At 38.5% G+C, this 17,843-nt stretch overlaps 1 protein-coding gene across 1 annotated transcript in view; it reads left to right on the forward strand.

Annotated features, from left to right (window-relative positions):
• Positions 1–17,843, forward strand: part of PI4KA (phosphatidylinositol 4-kinase alpha) — a 60,049-nt gene that overhangs the window by 35,056 nt on the left and 7,150 nt on the right. The window contains exons 22-46 of the mRNA XM_051634404.1: positions 778–911; positions 1,688–1,770; positions 2,047–2,117; positions 2,235–2,359; positions 2,813–2,894; positions 3,554–3,637; positions 3,900–3,989; positions 4,757–4,876; positions 6,447–6,539; positions 6,884–7,040; positions 7,310–7,437; positions 8,654–8,812; positions 9,090–9,241; positions 9,732–9,839; positions 10,545–10,672; positions 10,753–10,872; positions 11,538–11,617; positions 11,754–11,947; positions 12,670–12,760; positions 13,567–13,734; positions 14,287–14,340; positions 14,650–14,770; positions 15,065–15,194; positions 16,768–16,838; positions 17,722–17,794. Of these exons, the coding sequence (XP_051490364.1) occupies positions 778–911; positions 1,688–1,770; positions 2,047–2,117; positions 2,235–2,359; positions 2,813–2,894; positions 3,554–3,637; positions 3,900–3,989; positions 4,757–4,876; positions 6,447–6,539; positions 6,884–7,040; positions 7,310–7,437; positions 8,654–8,812; positions 9,090–9,241; positions 9,732–9,839; positions 10,545–10,672; positions 10,753–10,872; positions 11,538–11,617; positions 11,754–11,947; positions 12,670–12,760; positions 13,567–13,734; positions 14,287–14,340; positions 14,650–14,770; positions 15,065–15,194; positions 16,768–16,838; positions 17,722–17,794 (2,816 nt within the window). The remainder of the gene's footprint in view (positions 1–777; positions 912–1,687; positions 1,771–2,046; positions 2,118–2,234; positions 2,360–2,812; positions 2,895–3,553; positions 3,638–3,899; positions 3,990–4,756; positions 4,877–6,446; positions 6,540–6,883; positions 7,041–7,309; positions 7,438–8,653; positions 8,813–9,089; positions 9,242–9,731; positions 9,840–10,544; positions 10,673–10,752; positions 10,873–11,537; positions 11,618–11,753; positions 11,948–12,669; positions 12,761–13,566; positions 13,735–14,286; positions 14,341–14,649; positions 14,771–15,064; positions 15,195–16,767; positions 16,839–17,721; positions 17,795–17,843) is intronic.

Below are 17,843 nucleotides of genomic sequence, written 5' to 3' on the forward strand. Positions count from 1 at the left end.
AAAATCCAGCGTTTTTACACTAGTCTTGTGACAGTAGAGTTCATAGATGGCTTGGGTTTAGTTTTATTGAGTATTAATACAAGTGTTTAGGGTGGTAGCTACACTATTTTGATTAGGTGTAGAAACTAAGTCGTTGTGGAGATAGGAGTCTTTTAATAGTTATTCATCCATTTAGTATCAGACAGAAAAAAAGAACAACCAAAACCAAACTTAGGAAAGAAGCAACACATTCAGTCTTTGGAAGAAATGTTAGGTGAACTTTTTCACTTTTTATCCTCTGGCTTGGTACTGGTATACTTCTCGCTCCATAGTGTTTGCAGGATAGAGGAATATAGTGTGAAGTGAAGAGTTGGAGCTTATGAAATGTCTTTGGCCTCCACATAAAAAAGCAATCTGCGTTGTGCCTGGGTATTTAGTTCTGTGACATCACAGAGTGGCATAATGGACCCTTGAAGATTCAGAGGCTGAACAAGGTTGATGATCAAAATTACGTTCACTTAGTGCAGGAGCTGTATTTCTTCACTGGCATAACAGCATGGAAACTAGCAATACTTTCAGCAGGGAGGCTTGATTCCAGTATTTAATTCTGTTTAATTCTGTATTTGGTTGACTTGCTGAGTCAGAACAGGTCGGTCTTAGCAGACAGAGCATCCTGGCATATTGTTTGCGAAGGTTAAAAAGTAAAAAGAGTAATAGCTGGAAGCAATTCCGAAAGTTTTCAGAACACAAACTAACAAAGTACTCCCACTTCAGATAACCTCATGTATTCATCTCTAGGCTGAATTAAATGAGCTGCGAAGCACCATCATCAATCTCCTGGACCCACCTCCGGAGGTGTCAGCGCTAATCAATAAGTTGGACTTTGCCATGTCTACCTACCTCCTTTCTGTTTACCGCCTGGAGTACATGAGGTACAGAGATCCCTTTCTGCACTGATGAATTTATAAACATCAAAAATAGAGAACAGTGTATGTTCAAGTCAGAATTGCCAGACATTAAGATAAATGAGAATCAGTATTTTGAGTCACATTAGCTCTATTGAAGGTCCTGAGACTGGGAATTCATCTGTGCAAAAAAAATGCACAGGTTGTGCTCATCAAACATACTGAGTTCATATACTATTTATTTTTCTTCTTTAAAGTGTATTCCTTACTGTTACTCAAAGAAATGTGTAGCTATAAGCTGAGGTGGAGGTCTAGCAATGAGGAAAGTAGAAAACAAACTTCTCCATAACATTTTTACTTGGACAATAACTGACAACAAGGTTGACCATTTCCAGAAACAGTGTGTATTTCAGAAGCAATTTTTTAGTAAGTGGTATTTCCATCTTGTGCAGTCTCAACATATGCAAACCCTTTTGAAATGCACAAGATTGTACTGTGTTTATATGTTTGTGGTGATTGCATAAGTGCCTCATCATTGGGTTTCCCATCCCTGAGGGGTGAAGTTACTCTCTGAGACCAACCAGTGTTTTATCTGCCCTGTTAGTTGAAGGCAGAAACAAAGAGCAATATCACACTTACTAGAGATTGAAAATTTTCATAAAGTGAACAATGTGTTTGCATGGTGTGTACTGTTGCATTGAAGTACCTGGGTTTGTGTTGTAGGTGTTTAAAAGGAAAAAAAAAAAAGCAAACCAGAACAAAACCCCAAACCAACCCACCCCACAAAACTCTTCTCCTTCTAGGGTTTTGCGTTCAACTGACCAAGATCGCTTCCAAGTTATGTTTTGCTATTTTGAGGATAAAGCAATTCAAAAAGACAAATCTGGTAAGATTGCCTGTCTAGGTTATCTTTCAACTTCAGACACTAGGAAGTTATCTCCAGGCATGCCAAGCTAAAACAAATCAAGCAATTGTATAACAAAATTAATCTCATTCACTAGATGATGGTTGCTTTATTCTTGCCAAGAAGACTGGTTTTGTTTTGAAACAGCTTCATTTAGTGTTGTCTGAGTAAACATAAATGCTTTTTACCTGTTAAACATGGTTTATAAGGCAAATGTAATTCTGATAATCAAACCTGTCACTTCTCTCAATTCCTCAGGCATGATGCAGTGTGTGATAGCTGTGGCTGATAAGGTGTTTGAAGCTTTCCTGACAATGATGGCTGATAAAGTAGGTTATGTGGAAACTAAAATTTTTAAATTGTGGAATTGTTCTCATTTCAGTTTAAGAAAGTGTGCTTGTCTTTTTCCTTAAGAGCTTCATACTTCTCTTTGGCATGCTTTTTAGCCTAAAACTAAGGAGAATGAAGAAGAGCTGGAGAGACATGCTCAGTTCTTGCTCGTGAATTTTAACCACATTCACAAGAGGATCAGGAGAGTTGCAGACAAATACTTATCTGGTCTGGTAGACAAGTGAGTGTAGATTTCATTTGCCTGTTCTCTTTTCACCTTAGTGAAACCTTAGTGGTTACTTCTGCAATTATCAGTCCACAATGAAGTGGTTTTCTTGGCTGGTGTTTTGCTGAAACATCTTGAAAACTTCAGTAGTGTTTTTAACTTGGGCTCTGAAAACCCTGTTCAAAATGTCTATTTCTACTTCTTATTTCCGTGGATGGAGCAAAGTGCCCATTAAATAAATGCAATCTCAGCCTCTATGAAATAGCTCTGCCTTGCTAGCTATTACAGAGCTTTTGACTCTGTTGAGCCAGGCTGTTGAGAGCCTGCAAGCTTTGTGATTTCTGTTGAGTATGAGCTCACCTGGTGTTAAATATAGCTAGCTATTTGAGCAGCTCCATTGCTTGATAAAATAATTTCATTGCTCAGCTCTCCATGGTTATTGCATTTCTAAATCCTGTCTTGTTCTAGATTTCCTCACTTGCTGTGGAGTGGAACTGTGCTGAAAACTATGCTAGATATTCTGCAGACACTGTCACTCTCTCTTAGTGCAGTAAGTTCTCTTTTTAGTAATGCTATTAGGGAAATATAATGTATATTTAAATTTTCCTTTCATAGAATTTTGGGGGTTTTGCTTTGATTTACATGTATTTGATACTTGAGTTCCTAATTTGTTTTTGCTTTCATCACTAAGATTGATAAAATCTTAATTTGAAGTTCTGTGAAGCAAGGAGAGCATTTGCACCTCTCTTCTATAGGTAGTAAAACTAGTTCTAGAAAGTTGTTGTCAAATGTGGTTCAGAAAGTCAGCCTGAGCATCAGGTATAAATCACTGGGTTGTAGCTGTTCAACTTCCTCATTTGAAATTAAGGTTTTGTGGTGGGTTTTTTGTTTATGGGGTTTTTTATTAATTACGGCTGTCAGATTATATGCTTTCCAGTCTGTTCCTTGGGTTTATTACATACCTAGCATTTTTAAAGATGGAAATGCTTTTATTTTTATGCTAAATGTTGAGGATCTTTAACATTATTTATACTGAGAACCAATCTGGAACACAACTGTTTCATAGAGCAGTTCAGAGTGACTTTGAGAGCAAATACTAGCAAAAAGGTTTGGTATCTCAGATTTCTTGTTTGGGGAGAGTGCTACCTGTAGTGCTCAAGTGAAGTGATGATTAGTTTTGTCTTACTGAGAATTGATTGTTTTGTTTAGGACATTCACAAGGACCAACCTTATTATGACATTCCTGATGCTCCATATAGAATAACTGTCCCTGACACTCATGAAGCCAGAGAGGTAAGTGGTGCTCCTTGATTTATCAAACACAGTATTTGTTTTTCAAATACAAGGTGACAGTTATTTTTTCCTGAATCTTACTGTTTTACTTGACTTGGAAGTGTGACAGTTCCTCGCTTACCAAGTGTGCATTTATTTGTCAGAGAAAATTATTGTGGTGCTGAAACCTGTATCACTTCCTCTCTTATTACACCATTAAAACCAGTGTCTCTTTTTAAATGTCCTGGCTTTTACTGATTGTATTGTTTTTTTCTAATTCTAGAGTATAGTCAAGGATTTTGCTGCACGCTGTGGGATGATTCTGCAAGAAGCAATGAAATGGGCACCTTCAGTTACCAAATCTCATCTTCAGGTAAGGAGCCTGCTCCTGTGAAAGAGTTTAATCTTTGCAGATCTTCAAAATGAGAGTTACATTTAAAACAAAACAAAACAAAAACAAAGATACACTGCTAATACATTGTACACTGCAGACTTTAATTAGAGCCTGTGTTTAATAAACACATTTGGCGGAGTTCAGTAGAAAGCTATCACAAGACCACAAGCAAAGACTACAAAAGACTATTGATGTTGTACTAATAAAATAAATACCTTTTATGTAAAGAAAAAGTCTCACTATAGTTAAATGCAAGTGTCTGTTAATCCTTTGTTGACTACATAAAGAAACTATGTAGTCCAGGTTAGACTAGTATTCTGTATAAAGGTTCCTAAATTAGTGCTGCTAACAGAATTTCTGAGGAGGCTTAAGGTCTTGGATGCTGCAAATCTACTTGAAGTTTGTATTTCCTTCCCTAAAAAAAGATTCTATCCTTCTTCCATGGAGTCCATAGCTTTTCTTTTTGTTAGTTTTGGAGGGGTTTTGGTGAAGGGTCATTCTTTAAAAAGAAGACCTAAGCCTTCAAGCATCTATCTAGATAATTTTATCCTTTTACAAAATAAAAGAAGTCTTACTCTTCAGGTGTTTTAGCAGTGCCTAAAAAGGATGAGTAGAGACAGTCTATTTGTTGTCCAATGTGTCTATAATTAAGTTTTCTTATAGCTTGCAATGATGCTTGCTTCTGAGCTGCCTTATTTTGAAAAACACAGTCGTTTTCCAACAAACACGTTTGTTTGTGTTGTCAGGAATACCTGAACAAACATCAGAACTGGGTGTCAGGTTTGTCCCAGCACACAGGACTGGCCATGGCTACAGAAAGTGTGTTGCACTTTGCAGGCTACAACAGGCAGAACACCACTCTGGGGGTGAGTATTGGACAAAACTCTTGTTTGCTTGTTTGTGCAGCTGTGGAGCTCTCTTGTTAATTTTGTAACAGTATAGAGGCATAATACAGATTTTCCAAATCACCTTTGTCATAGCAGTTGGACATTACTCAGAAAGACACCTTATTTCTTTCCATCGCAAATCAAGGTATCTTCCAATCATGTTATTCTGTAAAATACTGAAAAGTAAGATGGTAACAAGCTGGGAAATAAAACTGTATCTAATGATGTTGAAGAGCTTTCTGTCAATGATTTGTAACTATTTGAAAATAGTAGCTTTGTGTAAGGCTGAAATGTGCTGCTTCCTAGAATAGTAACAGGTGAGGATTGAGTGGTACCCATTTGCTCTGAGTTTTACATAGGTTCACTCAAAACATGCTTTTGCATCAAACATTTCAAGCAGTTTTATGCAGATTTTACAGTTTGTTTTTTCTCATTTGTGGTTGTAATTTCTGATCTTCTGCAGAAACATACAGTGGAGTATTTTGTATCACCAACCAGCTTATTTTGAGCAGCAGCTCTGAAACTGCCTCCACGTGCAGCTTTAGCATGATTTCTTTTTGGTTCTCAGTCACAGTTGTCCTTATATCTGGCACTAGTCACTAAATATAAACAGGATAAAGAACTCCCAGGACTCAGGAGTGCAGTCATAGAGTTCCCTAAAGAGGCAAGGTGGAAGAACTTGATAGAATAAAGACTATGCTGGAAGAAACTAGAAACTCTCCAACTGGAAGGGAAATAAGATAAACAGCTTTCTTGTTTTTTTAATAAGTTAACAGTATTTCTTTTGATTTGGGCCCTCCTGCATATCAACCAAGTGACAAAAGCTCTTTCAGGAGGCTCTCAGATTGCTAGCAGTTTGTTTTTCCTCTTGCTTTATTCCCATGGACTGGACATGTAATAAAAATAGTCTTCAAAAGTTTATCCATTGCTGAGCCAAGCTGGCTGGTTCTGAAGCAAAGCATTGCAGGAGTGTTGAATTTTTTGTGCGTTTGTTGGCCTTGTATTTTAGTATTAAATCACCAATAAAAAAAATCCATTTTACAGTATAAAGAATAATTCTTTTTTGTTTATTTTTGAGGAGAAACCTCTGAGTCTCAAATTTCTGAGTAGTTTTGCAAAGGGAAACATGGATTATTAATGTACATTTTTAAAGACAGGAACAAAATGCTCTCTGCATTATTGTCAGTTCTGCAAGCTGTCACATGGAGAGGGCAGAACCAAGATCACATCTAATCTTGTCTTCTTCCTTACCTGGTCATGAAAAGGGAGCAGCAGTCCCAGAAATTCTACCTTCTAATGCTTTTTTTGATCTTTCAAAAAGTATATACAAATACATATATATTTCCAACTGTATACATGGAACTAATGCACATGTTCCTTATTTAATTTTCATCAGTCCAGGTACTGTTATACCCAATAGTCATGATCCTATTATGTTTATTAGCATAACAAAAAACAAATGTGAAACATGTGAATATAGAAATAGAAAAAAAGACAAGTGGGTGTGGATATGAACAGTAACAAATATTTATATGTGTTCTGGTCATAGGCAACCCAGCTAACTGAAAGACCAACCTGTGTGAAGAAGGACTACTCCAACTTCATGGCATCTCTTAACTTGCGCAACCGCTATGCAGGAGAGGTGAGTTCAGGGCTTCTTGTGAGCGTGGACTGTCCACAAGCTCTGACATGGCTTTCCAGGGGACAGTGTCCCTTCCAACCTAAAGTATTGTATCATTCTATGTTGTGGACTGTAAAGTTAAATGCCTCCAATATAAAGGGTATAATTTTCCAAGGTTATTAAATAGATAATTTTATTTTTGGTCTCGCAAAAGAAGTTCTTAGATTGCAGATAAAGCTAAAGATTTAGCAAAGCAGCAACACAAGATGTTTCTGCTTGTGGAGTCCTTTAGTCAGCACATGACTAATACCAAACTAGATTCCTAAAATAGGGTTCTCTGTTGAAAAACCCATTGTATTTTACAGGTTTCTGGAATGATTCAGTTCTCAAATGCTACAGGACGTACATCTGACCTGAATAAACTGATGGTCAAAGAGCTGAATGCTGCTCTTGAATCAGGCCACACTGAATTCTACACTCAGGCCATGTTTAAGTTGACTGCACTGCTAATAAGCAGCAAAGGTAATGAAAAACAAATTGAGTTCTGCCTTCTGGCTGTGAAAGTCAAGAGCAATAAATTACAGAATCTATCCATACACAAACTCAATATGCATCAACTTGAGGCAAAATTGAGTTTTTTTTAATTAGGCTTATATTGGGGAAAAGCCTTCTTAAACTAGAAGCTATTTATTAAGAATTGATTATTACATACTGTGCACACCAATTTAATGCTGATGTGAGAGGCATTTATTTATTCTGTTGGAGAAATGTGAGCAAATGTTTGTTTTCAGACTGTGATCCCCAGCTCCTTCATCATCTGTGTTGGGGACCCCTGCGAATGTTCAATGAACATGGCATGGAAACAGCAATTGCTTGCTGGGAGTGGCTGCTTGCTGCCAAGAATGGAATAGAAGTGCCGGTAGGAAGCTATTTAATAACTCTCTCTCTGTCCCTGCAAAAGGGGGAGGGTGGGGAGAAAATGTTGAGAGATTCACAGCTATTGTGAATCTGTATCAAATAAGGATGTTAAATGAATTGTGAATCACTTTAGCCTGTCAGGAAATCTCTGTTTGCATATTGTTGGAAGTCTGAGCACCCTCACAAAGTGGTCTGTAGGAAATGAATCTCAGAAGCAAGAGTGATATAGCAGAGTAAATCTGTTAGGATCAGCTGTACAATTTACTCTGCTACTGAGGTGCTTGAGCTGCTCATGAATCAGGACGTAAACTGCCACAATTCACAGAATGGTGTTTTAAAACAAATAGAAATCCATGTCCTTGCTCATCAGTCACAGCCTGTGCTATCTGGCATTGCACCCTTGCATAAAAAATAGGCTTGCAAGTGTCTCAATCCTGTAACAGGCTAGACTAGCTGTGTTTTGTGAGGTGGAAATGAATCTAATAGAAATAAAGCATCTCAGCATTGTGTAGTGACAGCCCACACAGCTGAAAAAGCTGCCTCTAGTAATTGCTCCAGTTAGTGAGCCATAAGTGTTTCACTTGCTGGAGATAATCATCAATCTAAATGTACTTAGGTCAGTTTAAATGCACATATCAGGATATAACTTCATAAGCATCAGTTTAATTTTTTTTCTTTGGCTTCCTGGAAATTTCTTTGTATCTTGTTGAGGAGATAAGCACCCCTGGTTCTGGGCCTCCTTTCTACCAGAGGATGCTACTGCCTGGAGCAGGTTCAGGAAAAGTGAATTACGTTTATGTTGTGCCATCTTTTTTAGGCACTTCATCAGCTCTGTGTGCCCAAGGGACAAACTGTGTCCTGTGGCGCATGAGAACCTGGCATATACTTGTCTGTGTTGTCCTGGTGTTGGAAGCAGTAACCTTTGGTAGAGCAGAAGGATGGATGACCCCATCTAACAGCTCAGCCTCCTCAACAAAGTACAGCCTTGCCTCCTGTTGCTTTTAGTCTTTCTGTTACTAGCTGAACTTCTGGGGGAGGCTTTCTTCCCTTGGTAATTTAGGATGTGAAAGAAACATTTTATTTCAGTGGGCTGCATCACCCTGTCTCTGCCTCTCCGTTAATATGGCAGTGAATTTTAATTAATGTATTAGATTTTTGTGTGCTTTCCATTTAAGAAGATGCTTTTGAAACAGGAAACACTGTTTTCCTCTTTGCAGTTCATGCGGGAGATGGCAGGAGCCTGGCAAATGACAGTGGAGCAGAAAGTTGGCCTGTTTTCTGCTGAGCAGAAAGAAGCAGATCCATTGGCAGCCTCAGAAGAGAGCCAGCCCAGGCCTTGTCCACCAGAGGTGACTCCACATTACATCTGGATAGAGGTGTGTGTTTCTTCTGAACATCCCACATGTGGGTGTGGTGCAGTGATGCTGTGGTTAAGCTTCTCTGCACTATTCAATACTTCATTGAGAAGGGGAGAGGTGTCATGATGATAGGTTGTCCCTCTGCCTCAAAGCCGGGAGGCACGCTCTTTTTGGATGATCATAATAGCTGAGGCGAGAAAGGTGTTGGAAACAGGAGAGACTGGGGTGGGTTGGGTTTTTTTTTGAGATGAGAAAAGGTCAAAGGCAGCACAGCATGCTTCTCTCTCTTTCTCAGTTTTTGGTGCAGAGGTTTGAAATAGCCAAGTACTGCAGTTCTGACCAAATAGAGATCTTCTCCAGCCTGCTCCAGCGGTCTCTGTCGCTGAACATCGGAGGGGCGAAGGGCAGCCTGAACAGGCACGTGGCAGCAATTGGGCCCCGCTTTAAGTGAGTACTTTTGGTTTTTCCCTTGCTGGGAGAAACAAGGTTATAGAGGGGTGGGAGAAGAAAACTGAACACTAAATATGTATAACATGTCCTTGGCTTCAAGGTGAAAGTTCCTTGAAAAGGCTGGGATGATGTAGAGTCTAAGCTCTGCTTTCCAAGAAGTCACTAACTTTAGCTTGAAGGTAATTTTTGGTGCGTCTGAAAACTTTGTGGGATAAATTCATGCAGTGAATTGCCCACATTGTGGACCCAGTCGGTGTATCAGTTGGGGATGATTTTTCTACATTAATTGTTTTAACTTCTTGTGACTTGAAAGCTTCAACTTTCTTTAGTTCTGTAGTCACAGGTTTAGGAATAGACTTATGATAATGAGAACAGTTTGTCAAGTGGTTGGAAAGAGACACTTTTTAATTATTATTATATTTGAATGGAGTTACAGCTGTAACTGGGAATGCAAAAATGTTAATCCTTCAACTCTTTTGCTTGTTAGGTTGCTGACTCTGGGTTTGTCTTTGCTGCATGCTGATGTGGTTCCAAATGCAACTATTCGAAACGTTTTGAGAGAAAAAATTTATTCAACTGCTTTTGATTATTTCAGGTACTTTTTTTATTTGCAACTACTCACTGAAAGTGTGTGTGTCATTTCTATAATACTTCAAAGCAGCAGCTGTCTTTCTCTTCTAGTGATTTAACTTCTTCCATTCCTTTTTCACCTATTTTAACAGAAACTTTAATTTTCCTTGTGTTTTTATATAGTTCATAAACCATCTCAAAGAGGCTTAGATCTAAGTTCAGTTTTTATGTGTGGTTTATAAAGTAGTACCTTCAGGAATGTTTCTATTCTTTTCTTTCTCTCCTTATTTTGGAATTTATTCAGTGCTCAAAACTGTACCTAGGCTTATAAGATTTAAACAATTGCTGTTACATAGTGTGTGGCTGAGATACAGTTTCGCTGTTTTGAAAAATACACCCATGCTGCATCTGATGATTTCAATGTTTGACATAGACACAAAGAATAATAGATAGGAATGTCTGCATGTGAGGAGGCCAGTCAGTCATAATATTAAATTTCAGATGAATCCAAGATGCTGACAGGCTGCTGCTTAATTCTCTCTTATAACAGGAATTTGTGTTGTTCAGTCAGACAGAATAAAGCAGTGAGGATAAAATATAATTATGTTGTCTCATCCTTGTAGATTCTGGTCAGAATAAGAAATATGACTTGTTTAGATTTGTGTGGATTTTGTTGTGTTTTTTTTTTCTAATACATGCAACTTCACATTATTTGTTTGATTTATTTAAGTTGTCCCTCAAAGTTCCCAACACAAGGGGAGAAGCGGCTTCGTGAAGATATCAGCATATTGATCAAGTTTTGGACAGCAATGTTCTCAGATAAGAAGTATCTGACAGCCAGCCAACTCGTGCCACCTGGTGAGTTCCTTTATGTGCTGTTTCAAAAGCCTGTTGTTTCTTTCATTGGATTCTACATCAGATCTGTGCTCTGTTGTTAGATAATCAAGACACCAGGAGCAACTTGGATATCAACGTTGGATCACGGCAACAGGCTACACAAGGATGGATAAATACTTACCCTTTGTCCAGTGGCATGTCAACCATATCTAAAAAATCTGGTAACTTTTTCATTGTAACCACCGCATTGCAGCCAACTTTACAGCTTATTTTATATGCAGATATTGCTTAAAGGCAATATTTACCTTTAATATTGGGGTCTTGTTATTCTGGAAGGGTGTTTAATTACCAGTGCCAAACTTCAGAGAAGAGACAGAAAAAGTCTCACTGGTAGCAAGCATCAAAGTTTTAAAATTACTTGGGGTTGTTGTTTTTTGGTGTTTTTTTTGATGGAATGTTCAGTTCTGTAGTGCAGAAGTAAGACTGGTTCTCAAGATGTATTGAAATCTGTAAGGAACTTGCTTTTTTTGTGCAAACATGCCCCTAGTATTTGGGGGGGGCTGCAGAGTGACATCAGATTGTGGGCTGTGTGTTTATGCTGTTGTAAACTACGTGCCCTTTCTTTTTAGCAGGCTGTTGTGTTTCTAAAGTGAATGCAATACTGGCTCTGTTGATATCCCTGTAGCCTGTTGTACTCCATATATTTAGAGAGCAACTGTATGATGAGTCACTGCAGTGCTGACTTTGTGAAGTCACTCTGATCTAAATTGAGGAGTGTCCTATGGTTATTCAGTTCTGAATGTGTTAATGTTGCCAGGTGTGGACAGTTTGAAAGTACCATTTAACCTACTGAGCAAAACTGAAAACTTTTTATCCTTTTCCCAAGGAATGTCTAAGAAGACTAACAGAGGTACTCAGCTGCACAAGTACTACATGAAACGAAGAACATTACTGCTGTCATTGCTGGTGAGTCATCAGAAGAATGGGTAAACTGCATGAATTTCTAAGACCCTGTTGTTGTTCAGGATATATAAACTAGAGTATGAAACTGGGAGTGTTTTTTCTTCCAGAAAAAACAGTCTTTTTTTTCTGTTTTCCTCAGGCTACTGAGATTGAACGCTTAATCACATGGTACAATCCCCTGTCTTCCCCTGAGCTAGAGTTGGATCAAACTGGAGAGAGCAGTGTAGCAAACTGGAGGTCTAAGTATATCAGTCTTAGTGAGAAGCAGTGGAAGGATAATGTGAATCTGGCTTGGAGCATTTCTCCCCATCTTGCTGTACAGCTGCCTACCAGGTGAGATATTTCAAATGAAAGACCTATTTTAATTCCTGCTGCCTTAGAAGCTGAGTGAGTACTTAACACTGGTAACACTTGCTCCTGTTTACAGCCCCCTTGCACACTTTCACAGCTGCTTCAGGCCTTTGAAATCAAAGGAACTAGATTACTTAATAAACTCATTTGGCTCAGGCTCTAGTGGAGCCAGGTTCCTTTCCTGCCACCCATCCTTTGCTAGCACTTAGATGGTGTTTTGTTCAGAAGAAATCATGTTTGGTTTTTAATAACATTTAACCCATTAGCAGGCATAGCATTTAAACTGTGCTAAAGGTGTCTTTGAGTGAAGTGTTGCAGCTATATATTGGCTTGCACTTCAGTAAGTATTATAGAAGAATTAGCATAGCTGGCTCTGGAAGGGAAATGAAATTCTTTCCCCCTTACAACAGTGATAGTTTTTGCCAAGTAGAGTCTTGTGCACTGGTTTCTTTAGAGTCCCAGACAGTGTATTTCAGCCAAGAATTTAATAGTGGGCTAAAATACTAGTGGTTTACACAAAAGCATTGGATGAGGACCAGTTGTTCCTGAATCCTCTTTTGGTCCCTCAGTGTGCCTTATTTCATAGTTGGACTATTTGTTTATTAAGCATGTATTTTTCTGCCTTTTGCTGTCTTATCTTCACACAAATAGAAGAAACTGTCAAAATTGTCTAATAATGTTATTGTATTCATGGTTATACTTAGATTTAAGAACACTGAAGCTATTGGAACAGAAGTGACCCGTCTGGTTCGGTTGGACCCAGGAGCTGTTAGTGATGTACCCGAAGCAATAAAGGTATTTGTGAATATTTATACTGTTACAGAGCCCCATTCTGCCAGTTTCATTCAGATATGTTGGAAAATACAGCTTGAGGACAGTGTATGTTCTAGTGCTAACCATGGCTCTGTAGCAGAGAATGACAGAACAGCTGTAGCAATAGGGTGCTGAGGCAAGAATCACAGTAATAAGAGTAGGTGGCTCATTAGCTAATGGTACATTTTGCTCCTGGGCATATTCTAACCATATAAAAAATGTCTCAGAACTCATCACTTGCTGTACAGGCACCATTTCTGCTCCTTTTACATCGTATGTAGAAGGACCACTGGTGAGTGCTGCTTCAGAGTTTAATTCAAGATTAACCTGTTCTGTGTGTGAAGAAGCCAAACCTTTTAAAATGGAGGAGACTCTTCATGCTGATCTGCAGTGAAACACTATAGTTATGTTAGGGACAGTCTTGTCAGAGCTACATTTTGTACATCACCTGTAAAATAGGTGACAGGAAAACTGAACCTTTTTTGTCCCTTACAAAAGGGCTCATCATTTCTTTTTCCTTATGCTACAACTCTTGTATTGTGCTTTGAGTAACTTGACTTCACTCACTTAATCTGATGCTCTGGGAGGCAAGGCAATTCCAACAGTTAGATTGCCATGGGAAAAAAACCAATACTTTAGATAAAATAGTTGTGGTTTTGTAATTTGAAATGTCACATGTTTCACTTCCCTACCCTAGAAAGCTGGATTATAGCATTACTGTCTGATGTGTATTACCCAGACACTGCTGGATGCTATAAACTCCTAATGTGTCTGACCTGCTTTTTCAGTACCTGGTTACCTGGCATACAATTGATGCTGATGCACCTGAGCTCAGCCATATTCTGTGCTGGGCACCAACAGATCCACCAACTGGCCTTTCCTATTTTTCAAGCATGTATCCACCTCATCCTCTAACAGCTCAGTATGGGGTCAAAGTCCTGCGATCTTTTCCTCCGGTGAGTTCCAAGAGAGCCTTAACACCCCAATAAAGTTACAGCCTTGGTCATTGTGGCCACAGGCTGCATTTTAACACCATGCAGAGAAATGTATTCTAAAGGGGCACACCACATTTCAGAATGTGAATAGACAGGGATGAAAAGTTAAAGTTGATTGCCCCACAGAATACCAGCTCCTGTACTTGCAACTTTTTGGTCCTAATTCACTCAAAGCTGAATTCTTTGTGCTGGTTTTCTCAAATTGTTCCTTTTGAATCTTCTGGCAGTGGACAGGTGTTTCTTCTAAAGCAGCAGAAGGCTGGATTTTTACCACTTGTCAGAATTTAAGACTGTATAATACATAATAATTATAATGTAGAAGGGAGTAACTGAACAGAATAATGCCTTGATTTGAGGAGGTGGCATATATATATATAGTTTAAAATAAAGAAGCTATGTTACTCGTGTTGATCAGCTTAACTGAAGGGAGTTTTTCTCAATGCATGTGCCCTGTCTTCACTTCCAACTACTAAAACAATGACAGTAAAAACCCTGCCATCTTTTCTCTTTCAGGATGCCATTTTATTCTACATTCCACAGATTGTGCAGGCACTTCGTTATGACAAGGTGAGGATATGAAACAGCTGCATACAAGCAAAACAGATTATTAAAGCAGTTTTTAGACCTAAAATGCAAATCAGACAAAATTCAAGCTTAAACTGATTTTGCTTGTTATTATCCTATCTCTAATATATGGAAGAAAAATATTGTCTCTAGAGTTTGGCTTGCTTGGGCATATGTGAATGAGAGTGCAGAGGTCTTCTTTCCATCCTTTAAATGTTTCTGCATTTGAAGAATAGCTGTTAGAAGCAGTAATATCAAGTGTGCTAGAGTTGTAATGATCTTTGATCCTTACTGGACTGGATATGGTTGCAGATGGGTTATGTTAGAGAGTACATCCTATGGGCAGCTGCCAAATCCCAGCTCTTGGCTCACCAGTTCATCTGGAACATGAAAACTAATATCTACCTGGATGAAGAAGGACACCAAAAAGATCGTGAGTGCTTTAAAATATAATCTAGCTTGACTGCTTTCCTTGCCTCAGTTCAGACTAAATCTCCTTCCTGCTTCTCACTTGGCAGAGAGAATCCTTTTAGCTCTTTCATTTGTAGCGGTAAGGGCCTGTTCTCTAGAAGTGTTCTACCTGACAGAATGGATCAAGAGAGATGCAGCAGGGTTTGCATTGGTGCCCTTTTTTGAACGCTATCTGAAGGTGGCTATTGCCATCACCTGTATCACGTAGCTTTCCAAAATAAGCTTCTAACATGAATGCTTCCTTTTTCCCATGCAGCTGACATTGGGGAACTTCTTGAGCAGCTAGTAGAGGAGATAACTGGCTCATTATCTGGCCCAGCCAAGGAATTCTACCAACGGGAATTTGATTTTTTTAATAAAATCACCAACGTTTCAGCCATTATCAAGTAAGTGCTGTACTTCAGAATTGTGCTTTTTTGGGGGTGGCTCACTGTTCTGTTAATTACCAGTGTCCTGATTAAGAGGCTAAGTCACATTTTGGGTTGTTGGGATAGTGTTTTCAGGAGTTTAAAAACAATCAAAGAAAACAAAACATAAACCATGACAAAACAAAAAAACCTCAAGCGTAAGGAAATGGTTTTACCTTCTGCTAAGACTCCATGAAATTGCCTTTTCCCCACATTTCATTGTTCTTTTTGGATATTTAAGTCTTTTTAATTCATTCCTAAATTGTGGTTATGGAGAAAGATTGGATGTCATAAACATTGGATTGTTGATCTCTTGAAACTCAAAGTCCTGCTCGCAGAGAGATTTTCACTGTTGACTGTAAAGACTGCAGTAAGATATGTAATTTAACTTGTATAAAGCTTACCAGTGGATGGCAGCAGCTCAGCACACAAGCTCTAAGTCTGTAAATGTGGTTTCATTGTGCATTTTTAAAACGTTCTTTGGTGTACAAAATTATTTGAAAGTCACATAAAATGTATATCCTGGAACATATCTCCTTTTCAGTGAAGCTTTGCAGACCACCAGTATAGGGGCATCAGGCTAAGGGACACTTACATTACAGAAACAGCCAAGTACTGAGTGCCTTCTATATGCATGTTAAGATGTTTTCATCCAGTAGGATGAGGTAAAAGAGGGGGTTAGGGTCTGAGGATCTTGATATTTAGAATGAAATCAATCCACTGTTTGTTAGTATCAAGTAATAATTAAGCAACAGATAATCATTATGCTTTGCAAGCATTGCATTTTGCACCCCAGCCTTAAAATTAATCTGGTTTGTGTAAATCTCCAGTGTAAAGACAACATAAAGAAGATGCTGTTTGCTTTGTAGATGGCACAAATGAACAAATGTGTAATTTGTGATGATTTCATTAAGTGTTATGTTGCTGCTTCAGTGATCTGCACTGCAAAAACGAGAGCATAAGCAATGCCTTTCAGTTGCATGCTGCTACACCAGGTGAGCACAGGATTGTGTCACCACCTTCAATAAGTGGTTAACACAAGTTTCTGTGCAAACTGGGTGATTGTATGTACGAATCGTTAACCATGGTGCCAGTTACCCAGATGACACCTGCAGTCATGCCAAGCATGCAAACAAATTAGGCATATAATTACATAGGCATTATACTGGCTTGTCCTTCTCCAGTTAGCAATGTTCTTATTCTAGAATAACTTCCACAAGCAAAAATTACTTTGACAGAAGGATAGCAGTGTTTACAAAGGTATAATAATACTTAGATTTCTGCATCAGGAAAAGCCTTCATATATTTCATTCACATCTCTCACGCTGTTTGGGTTTGTTAACAACCTGTATGTCAAGTAAATGTTAAATCTACAAAGCAATGACTGTAACCTTCATTAAGATAGAAAATGTTCTAGCTAGGTAATGATCCTGTAAGTTCTCTAGAAGCAGGCACAGTAAGAGATCTCTATCATTATTTGAAAAATGTTTAAGGTTAGTATAGAGAATAATATGTAGTATGCAGATAAATAAAATATCACTCATCTTTCTAGGCCATTCCCTAAAGGAGATGAAAGAAAAAAAGCCTGTTTGAGTGCTCTGTCCGAAGTGAAAGTGCAACCTGGTAAGAAGTGATTTAATCATATCATATAGTGGGCTTTTTACATTCAACATGAGTAGTGTATTTTCTGAAAGCAAATGTTGAAATCTCTGCAAGTGGACTGCAGCTCTCAGTTTTGATGCTGGTGGCTGTGCTTCTGTTACAGTTAGATTGTTTTTTTTTCTTGAAAGAATTAAATTATTTTTACCTGCCAAATAATTTTCTATATGGTGCATCAAAACTTGCCCAAGAGCAAGTTAGGTAACATGCATCATGGATAAGAATAGAAATGTATGTCTGAAGAAGGAAGATAAATAAGCTAGTTGTTTTTTTTTTCTTCCCTGCTTTCTTTTTCAAAAAAGTGAGGTGCTTTTGAGAAGTTACCTCAAGAATGAAGCGTGTCCAGCTCCCTTCACTCTCCTTATTCTCCCATCAGGCATTCCCTTGAAACATCATTGTCTGAAGATCCTTACAAACCTTGAACATATGTTTTCCCAGTCTGAATCTTCTCTTTAAAACAGTTTGAAAGAGCTTTTCCTGATCTCTAACAGGTTTCAATTCTCTTACCATGTGTTGGTTGCTAAGGGCCCTCCCCAGTGCACTGGGGCATGCTGCCACATCCTATTAGGGACTGTTGTAAGAGAAGTCCTCTCTGTACATTCCTGTGGTGTGGATTCTGCAGCATTAGTTCAAAACTGTATTCTGTTATTTTCTGTCAATCACTGGCTGATGCAAAGGACACTGCATCCTCCCTGGCTCACAGACTGTAATCTCCAGTTTATTTTAAACATTTTATTTAATTAAAAATTATGTACTGAAGTTACAGACACTGGCATCAACTGTTCTCCAACTTGCATTGTCACACTACCCAATCAATTAATTCTCAGCTGTCTGCTCCATTTTGCAGGCTGTTACTTGCCCAGCAATCCTGAAGCTATTGTTCTGGACATTGATTACAAATCAGGAACTCCTATGCAGAGGTACCATGCTCTTGTTATATTCTCCCATTAGGTTAATTAATGACATCTA

The sequence above is a fragment of the Apus apus genome, chromosome 16 (genome assembly GCF_020740795.1).
Source record: "Apus apus isolate bApuApu2 chromosome 16, bApuApu2.pri.cur, whole genome shotgun sequence".
Classification (NCBI taxonomy): Eukaryota; Metazoa; Chordata; class Aves; order Apodiformes; family Apodidae; genus Apus; species Apus apus.